Here is a 25,775-nt window from a genome sequence, read left to right on the forward strand (position 1 = left end):
ATAAGCCACTAATACGTTTTTCCCCAAAGCTAGTTCTCCTCACCGCGTAATAGCGCACCTACCCGTCTTCATCGACGTTGTTTTTTGACCGGAAGACCGGGAGCTAACTATCGATACTTTGGGTTATCTGGACACATACTTCGTGAAATGGTTCATGCATGTTTGTTGACTGTGACTCTTGGAGAAAAATTGAAACTACGACATGTTTTGTTTGTACCTAAATTGAAATGCAATTTGATTTCTGTGTCACAGCTTCTTGATGATTCCAATCTTGTTGTTCAATTCTAGGGGTCTCCAACGGGCGGGCCGGGCCGGGCCAGGCCATGCAAGAATGGTAGGCCTGCGGCCCGGCCTATGAGCCCGCGGGTTGGCGGGCTGGGCCGGGCCAACGAGCTTTTTTATTAAAGCCAAAATGAAACCAAGGGAAGGGAGATGGGGGGATTCGAACCCCTCCCCTTATGCTTAAATCTTGAGGCTTTAACCAACTAAGCTACATTCTTTTTATGTTTATTAGTTGAGTTAGTTATATGTATATAAAAATAAAGTATATTATTTTTTAAAAAAAAATTAAAGGCTCCAACGGTCACATGACCATTGGAGCCTTAGCTCCATCCCATTATTCCCATATGACCGTTGGAGCTAAGCCTCCAACGGTCACATGGTCAATTTTTTTTTTTTTTTTTTAACCTTCCTATAAATACATCTTCTTCCTTTTCATTTTTTCATCAAATTCTCTCTATTTCTCTCTTTATTTCTCTCACATTCTACAATATTTCAAATTCTTTTATTTTTCCATCAAATTATACAATATTGTTGGTGGTGCAAAACAAGCATTGGTGGCTCCAAGAGTTCAAATTTGCTAGGAATTTCTGCATCGGTTCTCTAATTGAGTAACATACTTCACCCCTACTACTTTATTTTTTTGTTACATTTTTTTTTATATTTATTACTTTATTATTTTTGGCATAATATTTTATCAATAATTATAATATGACAAGTGATTCTTCATCTAGTCCATGTGATGAAATATCATCAAACAAAAAATTTACTTCAAATATATGGAATTTTTTTGATAGAATAGAAATAATTTTAGAAAATAATAAAAAAGAAATAAAAGCAAAATGTAAAATTTGTAATAAATTTCTTACTGGTGGCTCAAATGCAGACACAAGTCATTTAAAAAGACATCATGAAAATTGTAAAACTAAAAATAATGTAGATATTATAAATTATATGCAATTAGGTAAAAATGAAAGTAGAAATTTAAAAACATTTTCTTATGATGAATCTAACTGTCGTGAAGAAATGATTGATTATATAATAAGAGCAGAACAACCTTTCAACATGATGGAAACTCGTGATTTTGTAGGAACAATTCAACGAGGTATTAATCCTCAATTTAAAGGTTGGTCTGGAAATACAGTTAAAAGAGATATTATGAAAAAAAATTTATACACAAAAAGAAATTTTAAAAAAAAATTTTGCAAATTTTGAAGGAAATATTTGTTTAACATCTGATATTTGGACATCTTTAACTCACACTGGTTTTTTATGTATAACTGCTCACTACATTGATAATGAATGGAAATTAAATAAAAGAATAATTTCATTTAAATTAATAAATCCTCCACATAGTGGTAAAAATATAGCATCTTTAATAAATGATGAAATTATAGATTTAGGCATTCGTGATAAAATATTGACAATAACATCAGATAATGCTGCTAATAATGATGCAGCAATACATAGACTAAAACTATATTGGCAAGTAAAAGAAGATCATGCTAAAATATTTCATGTGCGTTGTTGTGCACATATTTTAAATTTAATTGTAAAGGATGGATTAAAAAATGTTGATAGTACATTGGAAAAAATTAGAGGCATTGCATATAGTATTAATAGTTCTCAAGCAAAACATGAATTATTTTTTCATTGTTGCAAAATTTTAAATATGAAAAGAAAAAATATAAATTTGGATATGGCCATTAGATGGAATTCCACATATAAACTTTTACAAAATATTACAAAATATAGAAAAGTAGTTGAATTATATGAAATACAATTAATTAACAATGATTGTGAAACAGATATTTATGCATTAAATGATTATGATTGGCATATTGCGGATCTTTTAAGAGATCTTTTTGAAATTTTTGATACTTCAACAAACATTTTTTGTGGTGTATATTATCCAACTTCAAATCGAGTTATTACGCAAATAACTAATATTTTTCTTGTATTTCAAAAATATTTAAGTTTTGAAATATTTAATGATACAATATTTGCAATGATAGAAAAAATTAGAAAATATTGGGGAGAAATACCTTTAATTTTTTATATTGCTTTAATTGTGGACCCTAGATTGAAATTTGAAGCTTTGGATGAATGGTTAAAAGTTATTTATTTTAATGACCAAATAAAAATTGAAGAAATTAAAAATGAAATAAATTCATTATTATATAATTTATATAACTATTATAAAGAAAAATATGGTAATGATATTAATACTATTAAATTACCACCTACATCTACAAACTCCTCATCTTTTTATAAAGGAGCTCTAGAAATGTTGAAAAGTCGAAAAAAGACAACAAATAGTTCTCCAAATAATACATCTGATTTAGATAAATATCTTAATACTGATACAATTTTATTTGAAGATCAAGAAGATTTTGATATTTTAATATGGTGGAAATCACATCAACACAAATATCTTGTGCTTTCTATAATTGCTCGTGATGTACTAACAATTCCTATGAGTACAGTTACATCAGAAGCTGCTTTTAGTGCAGGTGGAATAGTAGTTAGTAAAAAACGATGCAACTTAGCGTCAGATGTTATTGAAGCAGGGATATGTGTGAAAGATTGGGAAATAGCAGATAAAAGGATGTACGATTCCATTCGAGAAACAGAGATGCTTGCCGATATGGAATCTTTAAAATTATCAAGATCTTCATGGATGCATGATAGTTCGCCATCACCGCCAAAAAATAATGACTAAATGTATATTATATTTTTATTTTTATTTTTTGTGGTTGAAAAATACAGATGATTGACAAATAAATAGGTGCCAACCTAGTTGGGATGTATTTATTTTGTAGTGATGTAAACTTTTCCCACATTTTCAAATGTAATTATACATTCAATGAATAAAATTTTGAAATGAATATTTTTTTTTATAATTTTTATTTTTGTAGTTTTTTTTAAAGGGGCGGGCCAGGCCTACGGGCGGGCTGGCGGGCCGGGCCGGGCCTAAAGTGGGTCGCGGGCTTTTTGGAGACCCTTATTCAATTCACTAATAAAATTTGTGCTATACAGGACCGCAATTCAAGGATGCTGATTGGAGCGGGTGAACAACTCGAGAGGCTTTATTTTCTCAAGGGAGTGGCTCCTATTCATGCTTACAAGACAACTAGTATTGCATCTTATGAGCTCTAGCATAGAAGAATGGGTCATCCCTATTCTAGGGTAGTAGATTTAATCTATGAAGTTGATAGTGTTGGTAGAAATGATGGTGTGAAGAATAAGTTTTGTGATATTTTTTTTAGAACTCAACAAACCAGAGAAGTGTTCTTTCTAGTGATAATAAAGCTAAAAAATGTTTTGACTTGATTCATTGTGATTTATGGGGACCTTATAGGGTTCCTGCTTCTTGTGGAGGTATTTATTTCTTGAAAATCGTTGATGACTGTTCACATGCAGTGTGGATATATTTGTTGAATAGAAAAGATGAGGTTGCTTATGTTCTTAAAAATTTCATCGTAATGGTAAGACGACAATTTGAAAAAAATGTGAAAATTGTTAGGAGTGATAATGGTACTAAGTTTATGTGTTTGACAAAATATTTTGCTGAACATGGAATTTTACATCAAACTTCGTGTGTCGGGATGCCACAACAGAATGGGCGTGTAGAAAGAAAGCATCGTCATATTCTCAATATAGCGAGAGCCCTGCGATTTCAAGCACATTTACCTATTGAGTTTTGGGGTGAATGTGTTCTTACAACTGGATATTTGATTAACAGGACACCATCTGTTTTATTGGATGGTAAGACACCATATGAGATCTTATACGGACAAGCCCCCTCCTATAAGCACATTCGAACTTTTGGGTGTTTGTGTTATGTCCATGACCAGAATCAAGATAAAGACAAATTTGCTAGTCGAAGCTGAAAATGTATTTTAGTTGGGTATCTGTTTGGAAAGAAAGGTTGGTGGTTATATGACTTGGAAAGCGGCAAATATTTTGTTTCAAGAGATGTAATCTTTGTTTAAGCAGAATTTTCATACTTCAACAATGTTGTTAACTCTTCCTTGACCGAGAATAGAGTCGTGGATTTCTCTGCAGATGATGAGGACCCGTATATGCAGAATGACATAGAGGAGCAACAGGCTTCTGTCTCGGATATAGAGCACGAGATTGATGTTGAGATGCGCTGACAGATTATGGATTTAAGCAGTCGTATTCTGATTACTCATTATTTACTTATGAAGCTCAACACATTCAACTCGATGTTCTTGTCTATGTTGATGATCTAATTATATTTGGAAATGATGGAACAATTGTGCAACAATTCAAAGATTATTTGAGTCAGTGTTTTCATATGAAGGATCTAGGAAAATTAAAATATTTTTTGGGGATTGAAGTTGCAAGGAACTCATATGGTATCTTCTTATGTCAACGCAAGTATACACTGGACATCATCTCTGAGGCTGGGCTGTTGAGAGCCAAGCCGACTGGGACTCCTCTTGAACAAAACCATAAATTAGCACTTGCTACGAATTCTGATTTACGTGATCCTAGACAATACAGACTCCTGGTGGGTCGGCTCATCTACCTGACGATTACCCGGTCAGAACTGTTTTATTATGTGCATATGCTTGCCCAGTTCATGCAGCAACCGAAGAATGAACATTGGGAAGCAGCTTTGAGAGTTGTTCGATATTTGAAAGACAATCCGAGACAAAGTGTCCTTTTGCGTTCTGATTGCGACCTAAAACTGTATGCTTATTGTGACTCAGATTGGGCCAATTGTCCTTTAACACGATGATCTTTGACTGGTTATTTTATTCTTTTGGGTAATTCGCCAATCTCTTGGAAGACCAAGAAGCAACATACGATGTCTCGCTCTTCAGCTGAAGCAGAATATAGGTCCATGGCAACCACAACTTGTGAATTGAAATGGTTAAAAGGATTGTTGTCTACCCTTGGTGTGATGCATTCTGACCCTATGCATTTGTACTGTGATAGTCAGACGACTTTACACATAGCAGCTAATCCCGTTTTTCACAAACGAACAAAGCATATTGAAGTTGATTGCCACTTTGTACGTGATGAGATACAAAATGGTGCTATTCACACTAAGTATGTTCATACTTCCATGCAGCTCGCAGAAATTTTTATGAAAGCTTTGGGAAAACAACAGTTTGACTTTGTTCTTCGCAAGTTGGGCGTTCGGAATCCTCATGCACCAACTTGAGGGGGGGGGGGTATTAGCGATTATAGTAAGCCTTGATTGGCAAGCCGATTATGGTAAGCCTGGATTGGCAAGTTTTTGGTAAGCCTTGATTGGCATGGTAGGTAGATATTGTGTTTATAATTTGTACATATTTTCTTCCTTGTTTAGTTTTACCTTGTTTAGGAGTTTTCCTTGTTTAGGAGTCTTGATGTATCTATTCTCTATGTATATCTCTGTGTATATATATTTACAACCGATGACAATAAAAGGGACAAAAGAAAATTGATCCTAAATCACCTAGAGTTTTTTCAATTGATGAAGAATTCAACAAGTTTTGTGTTGATAACATGATCAAGATAAGGAAAACCTAAACTTAATGGTGTGGCAAAATGGATGAATAGAACCATAAATGAACATGCTAAAAGCATGAGATTACATACAAAACTAGTTGAAGACGTTCTAGGTTGAAGAAATTGGCATAACAACCTATTTGATTAATAAGGGACCCTTAGTACAATTGAATTATAGAAACCTAAAGGAGGTTGGAAGTGATAAAGAGGTAATCTTTACTTTCTTTTAAAGTGTTTGGTTATGTTTCTTATGTTCATACTGACTTTATTGTGAAATGTAAATCTAATACAAAGTCTAAGAAGTATATTTTTTTATGGCTATGTTGATATTGAGTTTGGTTATTTATTCTAGGACGGCCACAATTATAAGATTATTAGGAGCATAAATGTTATTTTCAATGAACAAGTGATGCACAAGGACAGTTTAGGCCCAAAATCTAAAATTGCATGGCCTGAAGTTAAAGGGTCATAAATAGTTCAGTTAAAAGATTTCCTAATGAGTGAGTTAAAAAATAGTGATCCAAAAGATCAAAAAAAATATAATTGTAAAGGTGAACCCATACATACTCCCATAACAATCATTGGAAGCTAGGCATATTGGATCTAATATATATATATATATATATATATATATATATATATATATATATATTAAAAGGCAATAAAATGGATCCCAAGTATTTACGAGGTACTATGCCCCTATAGTTCAAGGAATTAGCTTAAGTCTATAAGGCTATGTTAATGCTAATATGGTTAGTGATAGTGAAAGTAGGTGGCACAATAGTTAGTTGGGTTTAAAAGGTACAAAAGATTGTTAGGCTCTCTGTTACTGAGCCAGAATATGTTGTAGTGACAGGCTAAGATGGAATTGGTATGGTTACAAAGTTTCTTGGAAGAGTTAAGTAGAAACATGGAAAGAACATTTTGTATTGTGACAATCAAAGTAATATTTACTTAGCAAAGAATTTAGTGTATTATGCTAAGATAAAACAAATACAAATTTGATATCATTACATACGATCAATTTTGGAATATGAAGTTTTAGTTGTTGAGAAGATTAAAATGTGTCAGAATTTTGTTAATATGCTAACAAAGATAACAACTCCACAAGGTATCTAGTTCAATGGAAGAACAAACTTGAATCTCACCCAACATGGATTGGTGAAGCAAAGTCAAGTTAGATGAAGTGTTGTGGCCTAGTGTTTTCAAGGCCCAAGTCAAACACTTTTAGGAAAAGGAGAATAATGTAGAAAATTAGCTTATTATGGGTGGAAAGGATTTTGAAGATTGCTTTCATCAGGTGAACTACTTTATTATATATTTAAATTTGATAAAATGTGTGTTATTTAGCGCAGTATGAAGTTATATCCATGATTTTAGGAAGTTAAGTAAATGAAAAGTTTGATAATCAATACTTTTGTAAATATATTTGCTTTGGAAAAAGTAAAAAATTATGTAGGGTTCTTCCATTCTTTTCAAGCATTTTGCTTGGTCATGTTGAAAAAATCCACGATTACCAACATTGAATGAATCCATTGGCTCTAGTTGGTTGCTACTTTATCTCCATCAAGTGTGTTAATTGTAAATAAATGAAATATTTCCTAAAATTAAATTCAAGGTTGGGGTTAAATTTAGAGCATAGGCTGAGGGAATAGATGGTAGGAGACTCGACTTTTTTTTTATATTCTCTTTTCTTTATAATTTATCTATGTTATGGTGACTTCTTTTCCTTCCATCCATGGAGCCTAAATCACATTAAAAAGTGTTGATCTATAAGATTAATAATCCCTCTATTATTCCATTTCGGATTTCTGAATGAGTATCATGAAGAAACAAATATTATGTGGAACAATCATTGAGTTCTATGGTAAAAGGGAGTGACCATAACTTTGAATTTGAAAAGAGTGTTAGATAGACTAAAACAAGCACTAACAAAATGGAATAATAGAATTAAAAAATATTTTCAAGATTAAAAAAAATAAAAATAAAATAAAAAGTGATATATTATTGAATCAAGAATTTGAGATGACTGACATTGGTCTTATGTTATACTATCTTGGCATAGAATTCAAGCAAATGGAAAAGGGCTTTTTTATTTCTTAAGAAAACTATGAAGTGTTTGAACAATTGAATCCAAAGAGATTTACCAAAAATAAAACAGGAATTGTATATAGCATGTGAGGGATTTATGATATATAGTAAGGATTCAGAAGTTGAGGATCTAGGGTTGGAGACAATGGATACTCATTTGGTATTCCTTCACTAAAACATTTCCATTTCTGGTAAATGTAGTTAAAACAAGTCTCAAGGTAAAGCATATCAATCGATTGCTCAATAATGGCTTATTCGTAGGATGGCAATTCACCGTGTTTTTTTTTTCGGTACCTGCAACTAATGAAAGGAGTTTAAAATTTAAATAAATTAGGGACAAGTTTGGATTTTTTTATTTTTTTTAAATCCGAAATGGATTTGGGACAGGTTTGGGTATTTTCTTGTCTCACCCCACCCTTATTATCTATAAAATTAACTTTAATAATTAATTTCATTTAATTTTTATCTTTCCTATTTTTAATAAACGTGTATAAAATAATAAAAAAATATTTTTCAATAAAATAAGTTATAAAGAGTTTTAATACTTTAATTATTTGTAAAACATATTTATTTTAATATAATTAAAAAATAAATATTTTTAAAAAATCAAAAAAAAAAATTAAACGGGTAGAATGGGACAAATATAAGAAATTCGCATATCCAACTCATCCCATTTCATCCTGTTTAATTTTTTCATTAGGGTGGGAATGGGAATTATTTTAAATAAACATGATGGGGTTAGGATGGGGATGACTCGTCCCGTTGTCATCCCTACTTATTGGAGGTGTAATATGCACTAACAAAAATGTGTATGACAGACGTGTGTTGATTTAGAAAATTAGCTTATAAATGATTAAAAGGATTTGGAAGATTGCTTTCATTAGGTAGGCTACTTTATCATGAAGTTATATTCATGATTTAGGAAGTAGATGCTTAGTATTAGGGAATTATTTATATTTAAGAAATAGATATCTAAGTAAATGGAAAATTAAATAGTCAATAATTTTGTAAATATCTTTTCTTTCAAAAGAAAATATTATGGAGGTTCATCGATAGTATTTGGAGTAGAGTGGTTCCTCCATTCTTGTCAAGTGTTCTCAGTCACATTGAAAGATTCCATGACTAGCAACATTAAGTGAGCTTCTTGCCTCTATTTGAGTGACTTGCAAGCTTTATTCTTCCCTACATTTGTTTTGTTTTGTTTGCATCAAGTGTGTTACAAAATACTTGATGAAATTGAAGTCAAAGTTGAGATTATTACAAGGTTACTTAAATTTCCATTTAGTTTAATTAATTATTAATTTCATGAAATTCCTTTTGATAAAGTATATCACATAAAATATTTACTTTGTTTGGTGCTTCTTTGAGAAAATTGTTTTTCTCATTAAATAAGGATATTAGAAATATATATATGAATATTGTAAAACACAAGAAAAGAAAAAGGAAAAAAAATTACGAGACAAAGATAGGCATGTAAACTCTATATATGCTAGGAATTAGAGATGTGAGAAAGATATAAGATACTAAAGGAATGAGAAAACAAGTTATGATTTAGAACATAGGTTTAGAGTGTATATGGGAGGACTAAGAAAAAATATGATTGTTCTAAGGACTTGACTTTTTTTCTATGTTCTATGTTTTTTTTTTTCTTTGTAATTTATCAATGGCACAACGATTTTTTTTTTTTTTTTTTTTTTTTGGATTTGTAGAAGTGTCAGCTACTTAGTACTAGAAAGTTGATTTTGTGACGATAAATAAAAGGGAAGTGAAGCAAAAAAGTAAGTATATACTCAAAGTAAGAAGAACAAGGGATTTACTGTAATCTCCTGCTTCTAATTTTGGAACTTGATAAAGTACTGTGGTTGCAATACTATCCTCCCCACTCCTAAGGTTGGAGCCTGGTAATGTATGTAATGTCATTGCACTGTCATCCTCTCCACTCCCCCTTACACTTGACAACTTTAACTCAAGAAGAAAATACTCTTTAGATGCATAAAAACCAAATAAAAAGAGCTACAATATAACTCAAGAGACAATAACCAAATCAGAAAAACAAAAAAAAAAAATCTTACCAAATGAAAATAAGTACCTATATCCAAGAAGATCAAGAATTAGGAAATCAACAACTTAAAATCCCCATTTAAAATTTTATATTCATATATAACACAACCTATATGTCCTGAAAAATCACATTCAAGATCACTGAAGAATACAAGTTTCAACAATAACCTCTAACCGTGAATCAATAGCTATTGAGAAAATGTAAAAAACCTAAATTGGATACAAAAATTCATTATTAACCAAAATAAGTTTGGGTATCAGCAAAACAACCCCAAATAACTTGTGACAAAGATCCTTAGGTAGGGATCAAAAGCTCCTAGGGGATAAGAATTAAGCCAAAAGGTATTGAAACAAAAATATGTTAATACATCATAAGAGGGAAAAAAAAACACTTTCAAATAGGACAATTCTAGGTCTTTTGACCCCAACCCTTAATTGCAAACAACAACACTCCATGAAATACATGATATGCATATGTGCAAACCTTACTTTTGTGTGATGTCATTTACGTTTATAATTTATCAAACAAATAGGCTACTAAGATATCAAACAAGGATGCAAAAAATCCTCAAAATTATATTTTTGAACAAGCCCAAGCACTACCTACAAAAACCAACATACATGCATACATTAGTGGATGTATGTATATATGCCACGTATGTATGTATGTATGTATGCCACGTATGCAAGTGTGTATGTATGTATGTATGTATGTATGTATGTATGTATGTATGTATGTATGCCTCATATTTATGCATGCATGCATGTATGTATGTATTTGTATATGTATGTATGTATGTATGTATGTATGTATGTATGTATGTATGTATGTATGTATGTATGTATGCATGTCTTGTATGTGTATGTATGTATGTCATGTATGCATATGGATGTTTGTATGCATGCGTATATATGTATGTATGCATTCATATGTATGTATGCATGCATTTGTATGTATGTATGCATGCCATGTATGCGTATGTATGTATGTCATGTATGCATATGGATGTTTGTATGCATGCATTCGTATGTATGTATGTATGTATGTATGTATGTATGAATGTATGCATGGATGTATGTATGTATGCATGCATGCATGTATGTATGTATGTATATATGCATTCTTGCATGTATGTGTGCATGCATATATATGAATGTATGTATGGATGCATGCATGTATATGTATGTATGCATGCATACATGTATTTGTTTGTATGGATGCATGTATATGTTTGTATGGATGCATGCATGTATGCATCGATGTATGCATTTATGAATGTATGTGCATGTATGCATGAATACTTGTATGTATGTATGTATGTATGTATGTATGTATGCCACATATGCATATGTATGTATGTACGCCACGTATGCATATCAATGTATATGTGCATGCGTATGTATGTATGTATGTAAGCATTCGTATGTATGTATGCATGCATGCATTTATGTATGTATGCATGCATGTATATGTATGTATGTATGTATGTATGTATGTATGCATGCATGTATATGTTTGTATGGATACATGCATGTATATGTATGTATGAATGCATGCATGTATGTGTGTGTGTGTGTATGTATGCATGCATACATGCATGTGATAGAATCAAGTTTTAAGAAATAATTGTAATTCTTTTTTTCAAAATTTAATGCATTGGTTACATGATAAACCTAAATATAAGGATTTTATTTTTATTTCCTTCAATTTTTTAGTGATAGTTTTCTTTCATTAATTAGTGGATAATTTTCTGCTATTGGATGAATCATTTATTTTGTTAGTTTTCGGTCTTTAATTTAGTTTGTATAATTGAGATAGCATGCGTGGAATATTTGAAATGTTGATGATTCACTTTTGTTTAGATTTTTAGGCCTTCTAGAATACATAGCTTAGCGATATTAGGACTTGACCATCTAGGATACATAGCTCTAAGATATTAGAAATTATAGTGTAAGAAAATTATATATGTTGTTTCCTGTGGGCAACCACTAAGTTAAGGAATTGAGTTGCTATCAGTTTTATGTGTTTTCCTTCCAAGGAAATTAATTTGTAAAGTTTTGGTTAAAATTTGATGTGTTTGATAAATTAGTGTGGATGAACCATTGCCCTAGAGCTTGAGAATGTTCTTTTTATATGATGTTTCTATATATGCATCTACTAGCTATATGCCTCTTTTTCACAATATGTATGCATGCATGGACGCATGCATGTATGGATGGATACATACATGTATGGATGCATGTATGTATGTATGCATGATACATGGAAACATGTATGTATGCCTTGTATGTATGTATGTATGCATCTATTAGTTATATGCCCCTTGTCTACAATATCTATGTACCTCTTGTCCAAATATGTATGTATGTAAGTATGTATGCCACATATGTAGGTATGTATGTCACGTGTACATAGATACATGCATGCATATTGTGAACAAGAGGTATATAGCTAGTAGATGCATATATAGAGCATCATATAAAAAGAACATTCTCAAGCTTTAATGCAAAAAATGTTAGTTCAATAATACAAAGATAAGACAATCCAATACACAAGGTTTTAAGGTGGTTTGACCAATCATACCTACATCCATGAATAAGAGAGAATCATTTTACTATACGATAAAGGATATTACAGAGTACAAAACCCCGAAACATCTTATGTTTTCCCCACTCCATGTGTCTACACCCTAAACCACGAGCCCTATTCTCTGGGAAGTGTGACCTGTTCTCCTTCACATCTCTATCCACCTTGTATAATCTTTACATCATCATCTCCATCTCTTGGCTTTTTTCCCATCATAATCTAGAATATTTATAAAGATATTTTGAATAATTTTTCTTATTTTACAAGAAAATCAATACTATAATAACATATAACTTAGGAAATATTCTATACAATCTTTTTTCCTTTATGCACAATCAATGTGGGAGTAAACAATTTAAGGGTATCATTTTTCTTATGCACAATCAATGTGAGATTCATGATATAAGAACTAGAATCTCATGTGGGAATTCACCTGGTACTAACAGCTTTGCTTGAGAATTTCTTATCTCAAGTGTTGGCCACCTGATCATGAACGATGGTTGATTAAGAGTAAGCTTTCACAGGGTGCCTAATTTAGGGATGGCAAAGTTTAATACCATTCACCAACATGCCTCAAACCCAACACGTTTTTTGCGAGTTAATATTGAGTATAATAGGGTTTACATCAAATTCATATCAACCTGCATATCTCGTTTAATAAATAAGTAATTTTTAGATTATAATAAAAATTTGACAACCCATTTAATAATATTCTTAATTAACTTAATTATAATTCTAAACTATTTAATCATTATTTAATTGAGATTCTAATCATATAAACTTATACAAAACTTAATTTAACCTAATTATTAAATATGAGGAGTTAATTATTAAATAAGTTACACAACATATTACTTATCTAATAATTAAGTCGTATGCGGGTTTATACTTTTAACTCAATTATCATCGTGGTATATTTAGGCTGATGTATTTAATAGAATGCCTAAACTTTTAACATGATACAAACACAATCCACCGTACAAATTGTCACCCCTCACAGTCAACAAGGCAATAATAGCTCTTCATAATGGGGTGAGCCCTCAAATTGTTGGTTGGGCCATCCACCACTCTGGGCATACTTTAGAAAGCCCATCTTAATGAGTCAGACCAGGCTGGCTCAATCATCATATAACTGGGCCGGACGAATCACTGTGGGACTCGGCCAGCCATAGCCGAGCATCTATGTGGGCCAGGCAGCATAGCTCCAATAATCATGGCCAAAATGCCATCTGTCTCAGGACACCAAAGGATAACCACCTAACTTCCAGGTCAAGGACCAAGTTTCTCAATCTCTCTAAAGCCAATTTTTTTGCTTTTTCAACTTACCCACATGGATTGAACAACACTAACCAAGTCCAATGCAAATGAATGCCACAATCCAGGAAGTTAAAGGAGGATTAATTTACAGTTAATTAGAGGACCTATAATACCATGATTTCATTGTTCAAGGGCCTGTGCCAGAATTTTATCCCCAATATAACTAGACATTAATTGTTACGAAGGAGAAGGTTTTGCACCAAATCTTCATTGCAAAACCAAATTACTGGGATAGCATCAGATAAGTCTTCAGAATTCAGGATTACAAATTAAGAAAAGTAATAGGAATAATCACTCATCATCAGGGAGCCATGAAGTAACAAACCATTATCAATGGCAATAGCATTGATAAATTCAGAATTCAAGAGTAACGTACAGGAATTTAAGTAAAAAATCTGGGGCTGGCCCAACAATTTGCCTGGTACAGATCTGGTATTTATTTTGGACCTCATCATACAAAAAGATGATAACCTCCACTGCATGCATTCCGTTGGCTTTTTCCTTTTATTTCTTGGGGATTTTGGTCATTAGGTCAACATTTAACATTATTTTCCTTGACCTTCCTCTGTCTCACTCATACCTTGGTTGTGGCAGCATTGAAATAACAGTATCCATTTTCATACTGACGCGGATTCATCATTCCATCAGTCCCATTCTTCCATCCAAATTCAACTGGGTATCATGATTTACATCACAATTCCTACAGGGTCTTTGCCCACAGGGCAGTGACTTCAAACTTCATATTTTTTAGTATTATGAAGTACTAGATCCATTATTATTTAACTTCCTTATATTTAATTGTTTGTTTAGTCTATTAAATTTTTCTAACTCATGCCTTCTTAGGCCGTGTTTGGATGGATAATGTAAATGTAAATGTAAATGGAGGAGACCCTTCTCCACATTTCAAAGCCTTTGATGTAAATTAACTCCAGCAGGACCACTGCAGAATCATAAATAAGTATAGACCCAAAAGCAAAAGAAAAAGCCTTGGTCTGTATAAACCATTTTTAGCTTTCCTTCTCAACTTTCATATATGCCAAAATGAACCCATCAAACCCACCCACCATTCTGATTTTGGTTAAACGTAACAAAATAAAATAAGTGATTTATTCAGTATGGACAAAGCACCATACTTCAACATATGGATGCAGGAGTTTACAAAGGTTAAACATGAATTTTACATTATGTATTACAAAACAGATGAAATGTATCACTCCCAGGGGATTGGAAACCCTGCATCACATGCACATACAAACTAGACATAAGGGAAAAAAAAAAATGAAGATGCCTATGAAAGAACAATGATGATCATCATCGTAGCGCAGGGGACATCATATAAACATAGATGTCGGCCATTGGGGTTCAGCAAGAAGGAAGCTGGATATCATCGTCCAATGGCCGTTGTGTTATCATACTCCCATACCATGGACTGTCATCACTGTCAATCTATGAAAAAATAGAAACTGGCTTATCTCTATTGCTACCTCTATACCTGTCATAATATCCCCTATTCTGACTGTCAATACCAGGCCGAAGCTGATACCAAGTTCCTGTCCTTCCACCCCAACAGCATTGCCCCATCCCTTTCCACCAAGGTATAATGCTCTGAATAGCACCTAAGCAAGGTCCTTATCACTGAGTTAACGTAAGTGCTCAGTGGGTATTGCCGGAAACCCGCCATTGTCAACCTGGATTTCCACTTTCCGAAGAGCTCATGACGCTCCACCCTTTCCTTGCCCTCACAAGCAATAATGTTAACAATATCCCTTGCTAAACAGTGCTGCTCTACATTGATACGCTCCTTTCTCTCCCTGGGCAAGGCCACATCAATTGACTCGAACATTGCTGAGTAGTAGTCTAGAGTTTCGATGAACCTAGTGAAAAAAGGGGTTGTGTTTGTGTTTGATTCTTGCTCCACTAAAGTGGTCACTTTAGGAGAAAGTGACTTCACCATTCTCAGAAGCTCATCCCTTGGGTTGTTCACATCAACACTCTCATCAGGGGTGTGGTGGAGCTGGAGGGGAAAGTTCACAGCCAGAGCCTCACCTGGTCTCACATCCAGCATTTCCAGTGTTATATCAGGAGCAAAAACAGGCACTGGATGGAACTCTACAGGAATTTTGAATTTCTCAGAAATTGCTGCTAGCCGTTTCCCAACTGCATCCAATCCAGCACCACGAGCATACTTATTAACAGGGTCATCAATCCCTGTGATCCGCACACAAGGTGCCCCACTTGGTCTTGCTGCAAGTGCTTGTAAGAGTGTCACCCATTGGGTCCCTTGAGCAATTTGGAAGTCTATGATGTGGATGCGGTCCTCATTTCTGCAGGCTTCAGCAATGGCCCCATTAGCTGCCATGTATCCAAACTTTAAGTAAGGGCAGATTTCGTACAGGATCTGCATGTAAGAAAGCAAGTCCTTGCTTTCAGGCTCTCTACACCTGAGGGCATGGTAAATGTTGTTGCCCGATGCCTCTGTCCTTGCTACTAGCCCTTCTACCAAGTAAGCACCAAGACGCTGGATTGGCTCACCACTAATAGACACAGCACCCCTGGCCTTTTCAACCAACTTCTTAAAATCATCTAATCTATTCTCGGACAGAGCTCTAGCACATTCAATCAGCAATTCCTTGAGATTTCCTGGTGGATTAGACTGCAAAGATCCTTCTTCCATTGCCTTCTGGCGTTTCTCAATGTGAACTCCATCACTGAACTTCTTATAACTAGAAGAAAAGGATGGCTGAGGTTGGAGCACAAGTGACCCCTGGGCCTCTTGGCTCCATGCCCTTGGTATTGGAACCTGTATCTGTGGTCCCCTATCTTCCCCAAGAGAAGGACTTGGCGTGGTCACTTCATCTGCATCAGGCGCCATAAGAGCAGATTCTAATTCCAGCAGAGCGTGTTTTATATTATGGCAAGGACTTGCATTCTGTAAAAGTGAAGTTCCACTAGAATAGCCCTGTAGACTGTCTCTCCGACAGCCCACAGAAGGACTTAAATGGTTAAAATAACTGTTGGTTTCAACTGAAGAACAAGAAGCACTGAGTTCTGAAAGATTCTCCGTGGAGCTGTGCTGCTCCTGGCTATCGCTAAATGTAGTAAGAGTGTCACAGTCAAACTGATTTGAAAAAGGAGAGTTCGGTGAGTTCCCAAGATCAAATTTCAAGGACCCAAATAGGCGATTAGGTATCGAAGGGACTGTAGGATAGGAAGATGTGAAGGATAGATCCGCACCAGTCACACTGTATCCAAAAATCTGGCGCGAGTCCATGCTATGGGGTTAGCATGAGCTGTTCTATGTGAAAAGAATTCTTAAGAGACGGTACTGTTTGTAGTTCAGAAAAAGATCAGCCCTAGTTCTCAGAGACCAGCTTCCAGCAGCTTTACAATCCTCTGCTTTGAACCAACACTTGCCTACCCTTCAAATAACAAATCGACCTGCAAAGTTGATACATATGAACCGTTAAGTTATTTCTCATGCCCATATCTACAAGCAAATAACAGAAGTAACAATTGTGATTAGAACTTGATAAAAAGCACTCTACCATTCAGACAACACAATTAAAAACTGCAAGAAACAAGGCCAAAGAGCATGCAGAGAGAGATAAAGAGAACCCAGACACAATTACATTTGCCTAGCACCTCTCCCATGTCAAACATATCACCTCCCAAAAATACATCATTTCCAAGGAAAAGAAGAAGAAGAAGAAAAGCAAGCAAAAAGGAAAGAATAGCTCTTGCACAGAACACAACACCCATCATTTATCATGTTATTTTTTTTGGAGGATGTATCTGCACAAAACCAAGTCTTCAAAGGGGATTTCCAAAAAATTTATGATTAATAGCTATTGGGCCAAACCAAGTGCATCCTACCATAAAACTGGACAATATTTACAAAGTTAGATGTTTGGGATCCCAGAAAACTAAAAGCACTATTCTTAGTTGAATAAGTTCTTTCATATTCTGGAAACCAAACTGAAATACAACTTTACAACCTCTGAAATCTTTAGCTTCTACATGCTGTTTTCCATGAAGTTGCTTCCAAAAATCTCCCAAAATTAATGAAAGAAGATTTAAGGTTACCCAATAGGGTACAAGCAACCCAAACAAAAACATGATTCAACATCATTTAACAAGTAAGAACTTGCGAACAAACTAAAAAGCAGACAAACAACTAAATTTGCAAAGAGAAACAAGTTTCATTTTCTTTCATTGATATCAAAGAAAATTGACTAAAATTTCTCTTATTTATCAAATCAAAATTTTAAATACGGAAAAAAGACTGTAAAAATACAAAACAAAACAAACAAGCAAGCAAAGAGCGTCCAAGCTTCAAAGCTGAGCTAAGATTATGTAAACGAAAATTTCAATTCCAAGCTAAATCATTCAAGTCAAATACACACACAATAAAATAAATGGACAAAATCCACACTAATAATGTTTTTGAACTAATCCAAGGCCCTTTAGGTCTGTTTGGTTGCAGAGAAAGTGCATGAGGATAACAGAAGATTAATCAAGGAAACCAAAACTCTGACCTGAGCTACCACCCCAAACCCAAACAACAGAAACCACAACCACAAAACCCAACTTTCTTCTCCCCAACTTTCTCCGCAACCAAACACCAATGAAACGAGAATAAACTAAAATCAGAGGACACAGAAAGGAATTACACAGAAACAGAAGCACTTATTTCTGGAAAATCACCTGAAAGTTTCAATAGAAGGAACCAAAAGTTCCAATTTTCCGTTTGGGGTCTTCTATTATGCGGTCAATCACTCCGGTCAGCTTCGATGAATTCCGTTTCGATTTAGGGCTTCTTTGTTTTGCTGAGCTTCAGAATCTTGCCAAACGATGATGAGCTCGGGTCTGCGTTCTATATATCTAAATAGGAGGCGAGAGTTGACGGAATCTTGCAGGGAAATTAACGGAAACGCAGAGTCGTTGGGATTATTGGGGTTTCTTTAACGGAGCCCGCCATTGGTATTTAACGGCCGCTCCGCCGACCATACTCTTCACATACAAGTCGAACATTCTTTGCTCCTTCTATCGTTGTGTTCAAGAAACAGTTCGCTCACGCGCTTCTTCAGACGTTGAAGCACATAGCCCTGGTCGACTACGTGGCACTGAATGAAGGTAAGTCGGTTCCACAAGCACACCATTTTGATTGGTAATATGAAGAATGGTGAAGATAAGATCATAAGAGGAAGTAATTGAATTGAATGTGAATATAAAACAAATAAAAAACAGTATTCTTCCTTTTCATTTTAATATTTTTTTTTTTTTTACAATGTCAATGAATTTATGGCAATATATAAATTGGTTAAATTCTATATAAGTTAAGTAATAAGTAATAATCTTCATCTACTTCACTATAAATAAAAAAAAAATTAAATATTTTTTGATTTTACATCAATCAAGAAAATTTGCCAATTTTACGCATATTTTGTGAGGAAACAAAAGTCTTATATTGCCTCATTCAACACGTCATAAAAAGAGAAAATTTGAGTGGCAGTTTCCCAATACAGAAAGACCCACGCGCTACGCACGAAAGTGGGTCAAGAAGCTTTCTTGGTAGTTAAAAACCAAGGAGGCGCGGAGCGCGTAGAAGAAGCCGAGCGTGTTTGACTGAAGACGATCACGTGAGCGAAGCGTGACGCGAGGCAAGAAGTTGATAGAGAAGGAGACTCGGTGGGGGCCAAACCAGAGAAACAAATGCCAGCGAGATGCCACGACAGACGCTGACCAATCAAAGCGTGCGTGCTGCCACGTGGGCCAGTGACTCGCTTTTACAACCTATTTGACCTGACGTGGCACGCGTGTACTACGGTTTTGTTTGCATACTCGCTGTCTAATTTTGCTCCTGTCATCCATTAACTGTACTCCACTACTACTTTTTTCAACAACATAATAAAAATAAATAAAAAATTGATATTACCAATTAAAAAAATTAAATACACTCAGCCACGTGGACTTTTCTTTATAAATATGCATGTATGGACGAAATTTAATATATTAGAAAATCATAATGATAGAGATTTGCGACCATGACACACAACGACACAATTTCAATTATGATTTCTTCTATCTCCCATCGTCCTCGTCATTGTCAGTGGTAACTCCACAAGAATAGTGACAGGAGGAACCTCATCCCACTAAATTTTTCAACCACATTCTTAAAATAATTTTTTTTTAATAAGATATAATATAAAATATATTTACAATTTTTTTTGAGTGGTTCTAATTAATTATTAACAGCACTAAAATTAAAATTACTTTCAAAATTAAATTGATTACTCTTTGAATATGAATTTAAAAAAATATTTTAATAGTATTTTTGGTAAGAAAAAAAATTGTATTTAAGAATCATTTTAAGTGATTTTTTAAATTTTAAAAAAAATGTAAAAACAAAAAAAAATATATGTTTTCACCATGGAGGAAAATATCGGTAATCACGGATATATCGGTACTTCGATTTTACGGATATATCGGATATATCGGAGATATATCGGCAGATATTCTGGAAAAAAATATCGGTAGGCTTAAAATTAATAGAAATGCAAGGAAAACCTCATAATAATATAATTAGAAGTATAATGGACATTTTAAAGTTGTTTTATTGAAAAATTTGATATATATATAATATAATTTGCGATATTAGATGTAGTTATATCATATCGATCTATAAGAAATGTTAATTTTGTAATTGTTCTCATTGTAAAGCCACATAAAATATTTCATTTCATTAAATATCAATAATTTGTACACATTAAATTCATTAAATAAACATATTTCATATTCAAAATATACTAGTTCATGTTAATTAAATTAATTAAATAATTTAGCATGTTAATTAAATTAATTAAATAATTTAGCTAAGTTAACTAGTTTAATTTAATTCTAGATGTGAAAATAAATCACAAATAATCATCTAAAATAAACATATCAATTTATAATTAAATAATCAAATTAACCTAAGTTAATTCAATAAAAATATAAAAATTAATTACAATTGAATGTAAAAATAGCATTAAATCATCCATATTGCAAACATACTAATTAATTGAAAATACATGAATTAATTACAATTGCAAACAAAATTAATTACAATTTAAAACAAATATACCTTAAAATGATTAAATAATTGAGCAACCTTAATAAAAATTGGAGTAATGAGAGAGCAAATGAAGAATGAAAGCAAAAATGGATGAAATGGATGAAATTTGGGCTATTTATAGAATAAATTTGGGCCAAAATAGCCGTTGGAACATTAATTTATCGTTGAAAATCAATTTTGGCATTTGGATAAAAAATTGGGAGCAATCTGGCCGTTGGATCGCCATATTACCATTGGAATCACATCTAGGCCGTCGGATCAACACGGGCGTGATCTGGGCCGTCAGATCAAGTTGCATGAAGGAGGGGAAATATCACAAAAAAATCAGCGATATATCTCCGATATATCACCGATATATCTCCGATATATCGCCGATATATCACCGATATTTTGTCACCAGAGGCGATTTTTTCAAAATATCTCCGATATATCTCCCAGAACCGATATATCGCCGATATTTTGGCGATATTTACGGAAATATCTCTCCTCGATTTTTCTCCTCAAAATGTCGTGTCGCCGCCTCCCGATACAAGATATATCGGCAATATATCGCCGATATATCCCGATATTTTCCTCCATGGTTTTCACAAACTCATATAAAAATATTTATAAAATAAAAACCCTTTAAAAATAATTTAAATAAATTTGTATTTTATAAATTTAGTTCCTTTTTTATAATATTTTTCATATGGGTGTATGGAATCATACTTTTTCCAAAAAAAAAAAAGATATTTCAATATAAATAGGAAGTTGACATTGATTTGAACTAGAGAAGATAAGCATAAATGAGTCTTTTGGGAACCTTAAAAAAGTGATGATAAAGTCTAATGAATCCTAATCTTGCTTTATTTGTATGCTTTTGTTTAATGATTAATTAAAAAGACAAGAAAAAAGTGGACACTAGGTAAGAAAAGCAGAGCATGTAGTGCTTATAAAACCATGCATCTAGAAGGAAAATTAAGACCAAATTTTTTTATTTTTTTTTCCCTTTTCCTTTTTGAAATAGTTTGGGCCCTGGTTTTACGTCACAGACACGAGCACTGAGAATTGCTTAGCCGGAAAGTAACCATTCATGTTGTAATATGTGAACTTTCCACATTTGTTTCAACTTTGAAAATGAATCCATACAATTTTTTTCACATACAATGATGATTTTTTTTTCCACCTACAATGATGATGATTTCATTTCTATGCCCATAATCATAATCATAGTCTTTTGTTTTTTTTTTTTTTGGGATTTTTTTTAATTCAATTTGAAATTAAAATTAAAATCAAAATCATAATTTTAAAATTAGATTTAAAAAAAATTAAAAATAATATAAACACTAAAAGATAAAATTAAAAATGCCATATCACCTTAAGTCATTAATCCAATTTTTAATTTTTAATTGTTAAATAATAATAAACTAATAATATATATCAATTTGAATTAAAATTTTGACAAAATAAATCAATAAACGACTTGTCCAAAAAAATACCAAAGTTGGGATGGTAATTTTTTTTTTTTTTTTTAAAAAAAAGGGTTCACAAATTATTTTATTGGGCTTGTGTTATTCTCCTTTTTATCATCTTAATATTTGGATTTACTTATGAGCCAAGAAATAATCACAAAGTTTTGTTACCCAAATTTCGAAGTTGTGGACACCACAAAAAATAAAAAATAATTAATAAATAAAAAAGGGAAAAAGTTAGGATGAAGAGGCTCCCACGTACAAGTCGGTTATGGGGGTCTCACCACCCAACGAAAGATGTCCGTTTGACCCAAACTCTTGAATGAGATATAAATGCGCATTCAGCTACCCTTTTCGATAATTGTGAATTCACTTATCATTTTGGACCAACAAAATTAAATTGACGAGTATTATTTTCAAGGTCTCGATGGTGACTATCAAATTCCTATGGTGCCTATTGATGGAAACACTTATCCGTTTTTTTTACGGTGAATACATTTTGAATTTGATCTGTAATCATTCACATCAAATTAGGTAAAACGGATACTTATTAGTCAATTAAGAAGATTTTACATTTATATAATATCACGGAACTTCCTTAAAATCATGAAATAATACAAATACCTTTTATGCATATACAATCTATTTATTATATTTCATATAATTAGGTAAATCCTCACATCAAAAAATCAATTTTGATATCATTTTATCTCAAAACATACTTAAAAGATAGATATGATGATCATTTAGTATTTTAAACCTAAAAACTTAAAATATAAATTAATTTAAACATAATTTATGTTCAAAGTACTAAAAAAAATGTGATTTTAATAAATGTTTTTTTTGTTTTTTTTAATATTTAAAATTTGTATTTACTGTAAAATAAAGTTTCAAAGTTTGATGATTTTAAAATAAAAATTAATAAAACTCCATATATAATTTTTGAGAGGAATGAGATGAATGTTTGTCAATTCAACTCATTAAGACCCCATGAAGACATTTACGTGTTTTGTGCGCTATTATTTAAGGACTTGGTCGTCTCTTCAATTGGGCATATTAAAATGATCCACGTGTCTCACAAAATAGAAATTCCCTTATCATTCTGGGGAATTCGATTCCGATTGCAGGGTCGGTGAGGACGAACAAAAAATAGAATATATACATATAAAATAAAATATCAAAGAAAAGCTCACATGGCCTTTGGCCGACGACAAAAGCTTTTCTCCGCTGTCACGTGGAAAACGAGAGAGAGGGAGCGTTCTCACTTCTCACCTTTAAAAAACCACCACGTGCGTCCAATCCGGCGGTCCACATGAATCACAAATTCAGAAAGTTGGGTCCCACCTGCTTTCATGCAGAGACAGAAGTATACGGTCAAATCAGGGCCTCTGATCCTGACACATTCTCGAAGATGCACCACACACGTTCATATTGTTGACTATTTTTTGTTTTCATAAATTCGGACATGCTTTCGGATTTTTAGGTGTTTCTTTTAGTAATTTAGGAGGGTTTGGCGATCTTCATTAATCGGTACCCTTCAACTTTTACAGGTCACCAGGGGGTTTTATGACTTTTATCCACGAGTACAATAATTTTATGAAAAATATATTTTAAAATCCTTTTATCAAAAATAAATTTTAAATTAAATTTCCACGTGTAACTTTTCATGTTAGAACACTGAGTTCAATATAATGAAAGGCAAAGCTCAATGTAAAAAATAATTCATTTCTTTACAAAGATGAGTTTAATTTAAGAAGTAAATTTATTTAAAAATAAAATAGATGATAAAATATTATAAATTTGTATTTATTTTTCAAACAGCTTTTTTTAATATATTTTTTTTTCAAAATAATATTCCTTTAGTTGAAAAACTCCCCCCTTGGTGCCGCAATACACATGTGGGTTGTCTACTACCTTTGGGTAAGATTCGGATTGCAACTTGGGGATTGGGATTGGTTTGATAGATGATTGGAATTCAACCCATATTAAAAACAAATAATTTAGACTCAATTCAACTTTATTTTCCTAACTTCGAGTTGAATTTAAGTTGATTGAGTTAAACTTGTATTAAATTCGGATTTGTCAGATTATACTCATTGGGTTATAATTCAAAATTCATCTATAAATTTTTTATTTTTTTTATATATTTATATGAAAATTTAAATAATAAATAAGACAAAATTTTAAGATAAAAAAATAGCAAAAAAAAAAAAAATATATATATATATATATATATATAATGAAAAAGTATATAATATATTATAATTTGATATTTTAAAAAAATAAAAAAAAATATATGAGATAATATAAATTATTAATATTATAAAAATATTAAGTTAGGTTTGGGTTAGGCTTGGATTGCTTAAACCTTGGCCAACTTCAACCCAAATTGAGGTTTTCATGATAAATCAAATATAAGAAAACAATTTTAGTTATAACTTATTTTCCTTTATTTATTTATTTATTTATTTATTTTTAACCTTTTCATTGGTACTTTTTGGAACCAAATATATCCTTTAAAAAAAAAATTCATAACCTCAAGGTTATGAATTTTTATTTTAAGTGAAACTAAACAATTGAAATTAAAGGATTAAAAAGATATTTGGTAAATCAACTAAATGATTTAATAACTTAAATTTAACAAACATCTTCTCAGAGGTTGTTTAGTTAAAGTGATTTAACAACTTGATTTAAGTTATTAATTAAATTAAATATTTTTGGTAAAACAAATTAATATCACAATTTAAAGTTAAAAATGTTTTTAAATATTAAGTGAAAATAGTTAATTTATTCTTAATCCCAATTTTTTTTGTCTTATTTGCCCACATCTACTGAGAATATATTTAATAATCATAACTCTACATTCATAATTCATTTTTTATAAAACTAAATATTAGTTAAATTTTTTAATAATAAACATTAATTACAACTAATAGGTTAATTGTACAAGGTAAAAAATAAATAATAAGTTTTAACTCAACAATTTAAAAATAATGTAACTCAAAATTAACTTAAGAAATTAAGTAATAATTATTAAGTTTCACCAAACACTCATTTGAAATAATTTAGTTTAAAATCAACTTAAGTCATCAAATAATAAGTATTAAGTTTTACCAAATTAATTATCTTTGATAAAATAATTTAACATCATAACTAAAAATAATTTAAATTATTAAATTAAAATAATTAAGAATTTTAAATTTCTTTCAACTATTTAGAAAGAGTCTCGTTTACAATCATGACCTACATCATCATACAGTGTTTGATAAAATTTATTATTTAATGACTTAAGTTGAATTTAGTTTACGATATTAATTTTAGGAATAAAATAGAATCCCGCAATAAA

General features: G+C 32.1%; 1 protein-coding gene across 1 annotated transcript; it reads right to left on the reverse strand.

Moving 5' to 3' along the window:
- Positions 1–14,949: 14,949 nt before the first annotated feature.
- Positions 14,950–18,868, reverse strand: LOC117909155 (chitin-inducible gibberellin-responsive protein 1-like). The gene is made up of 2 exons (XM_034823059.1): positions 18,569–18,868; positions 14,950–17,302 (listed from the first exon to the last, which is right to left on the reverse strand). The coding sequence occupies exon 2, from the start codon at positions 17,133–17,135 to the stop codon at positions 15,384–15,386; it is 1,752 nt and encodes a 583-aa protein (XP_034678950.1). The 5' UTR covers positions 17,136–17,302; positions 18,569–18,868; the 3' UTR covers positions 14,950–15,383.
- Between the last annotated feature and the right edge of the window lie 6,907 nt (positions 18,869–25,775).

Source organism: Vitis riparia, chromosome 19 (assembly GCF_004353265.1).
Source record: "Vitis riparia cultivar Riparia Gloire de Montpellier isolate 1030 chromosome 19, EGFV_Vit.rip_1.0, whole genome shotgun sequence".
Classification (NCBI taxonomy): domain Eukaryota; kingdom Viridiplantae; phylum Streptophyta; class Magnoliopsida; order Vitales; family Vitaceae; genus Vitis; species Vitis riparia.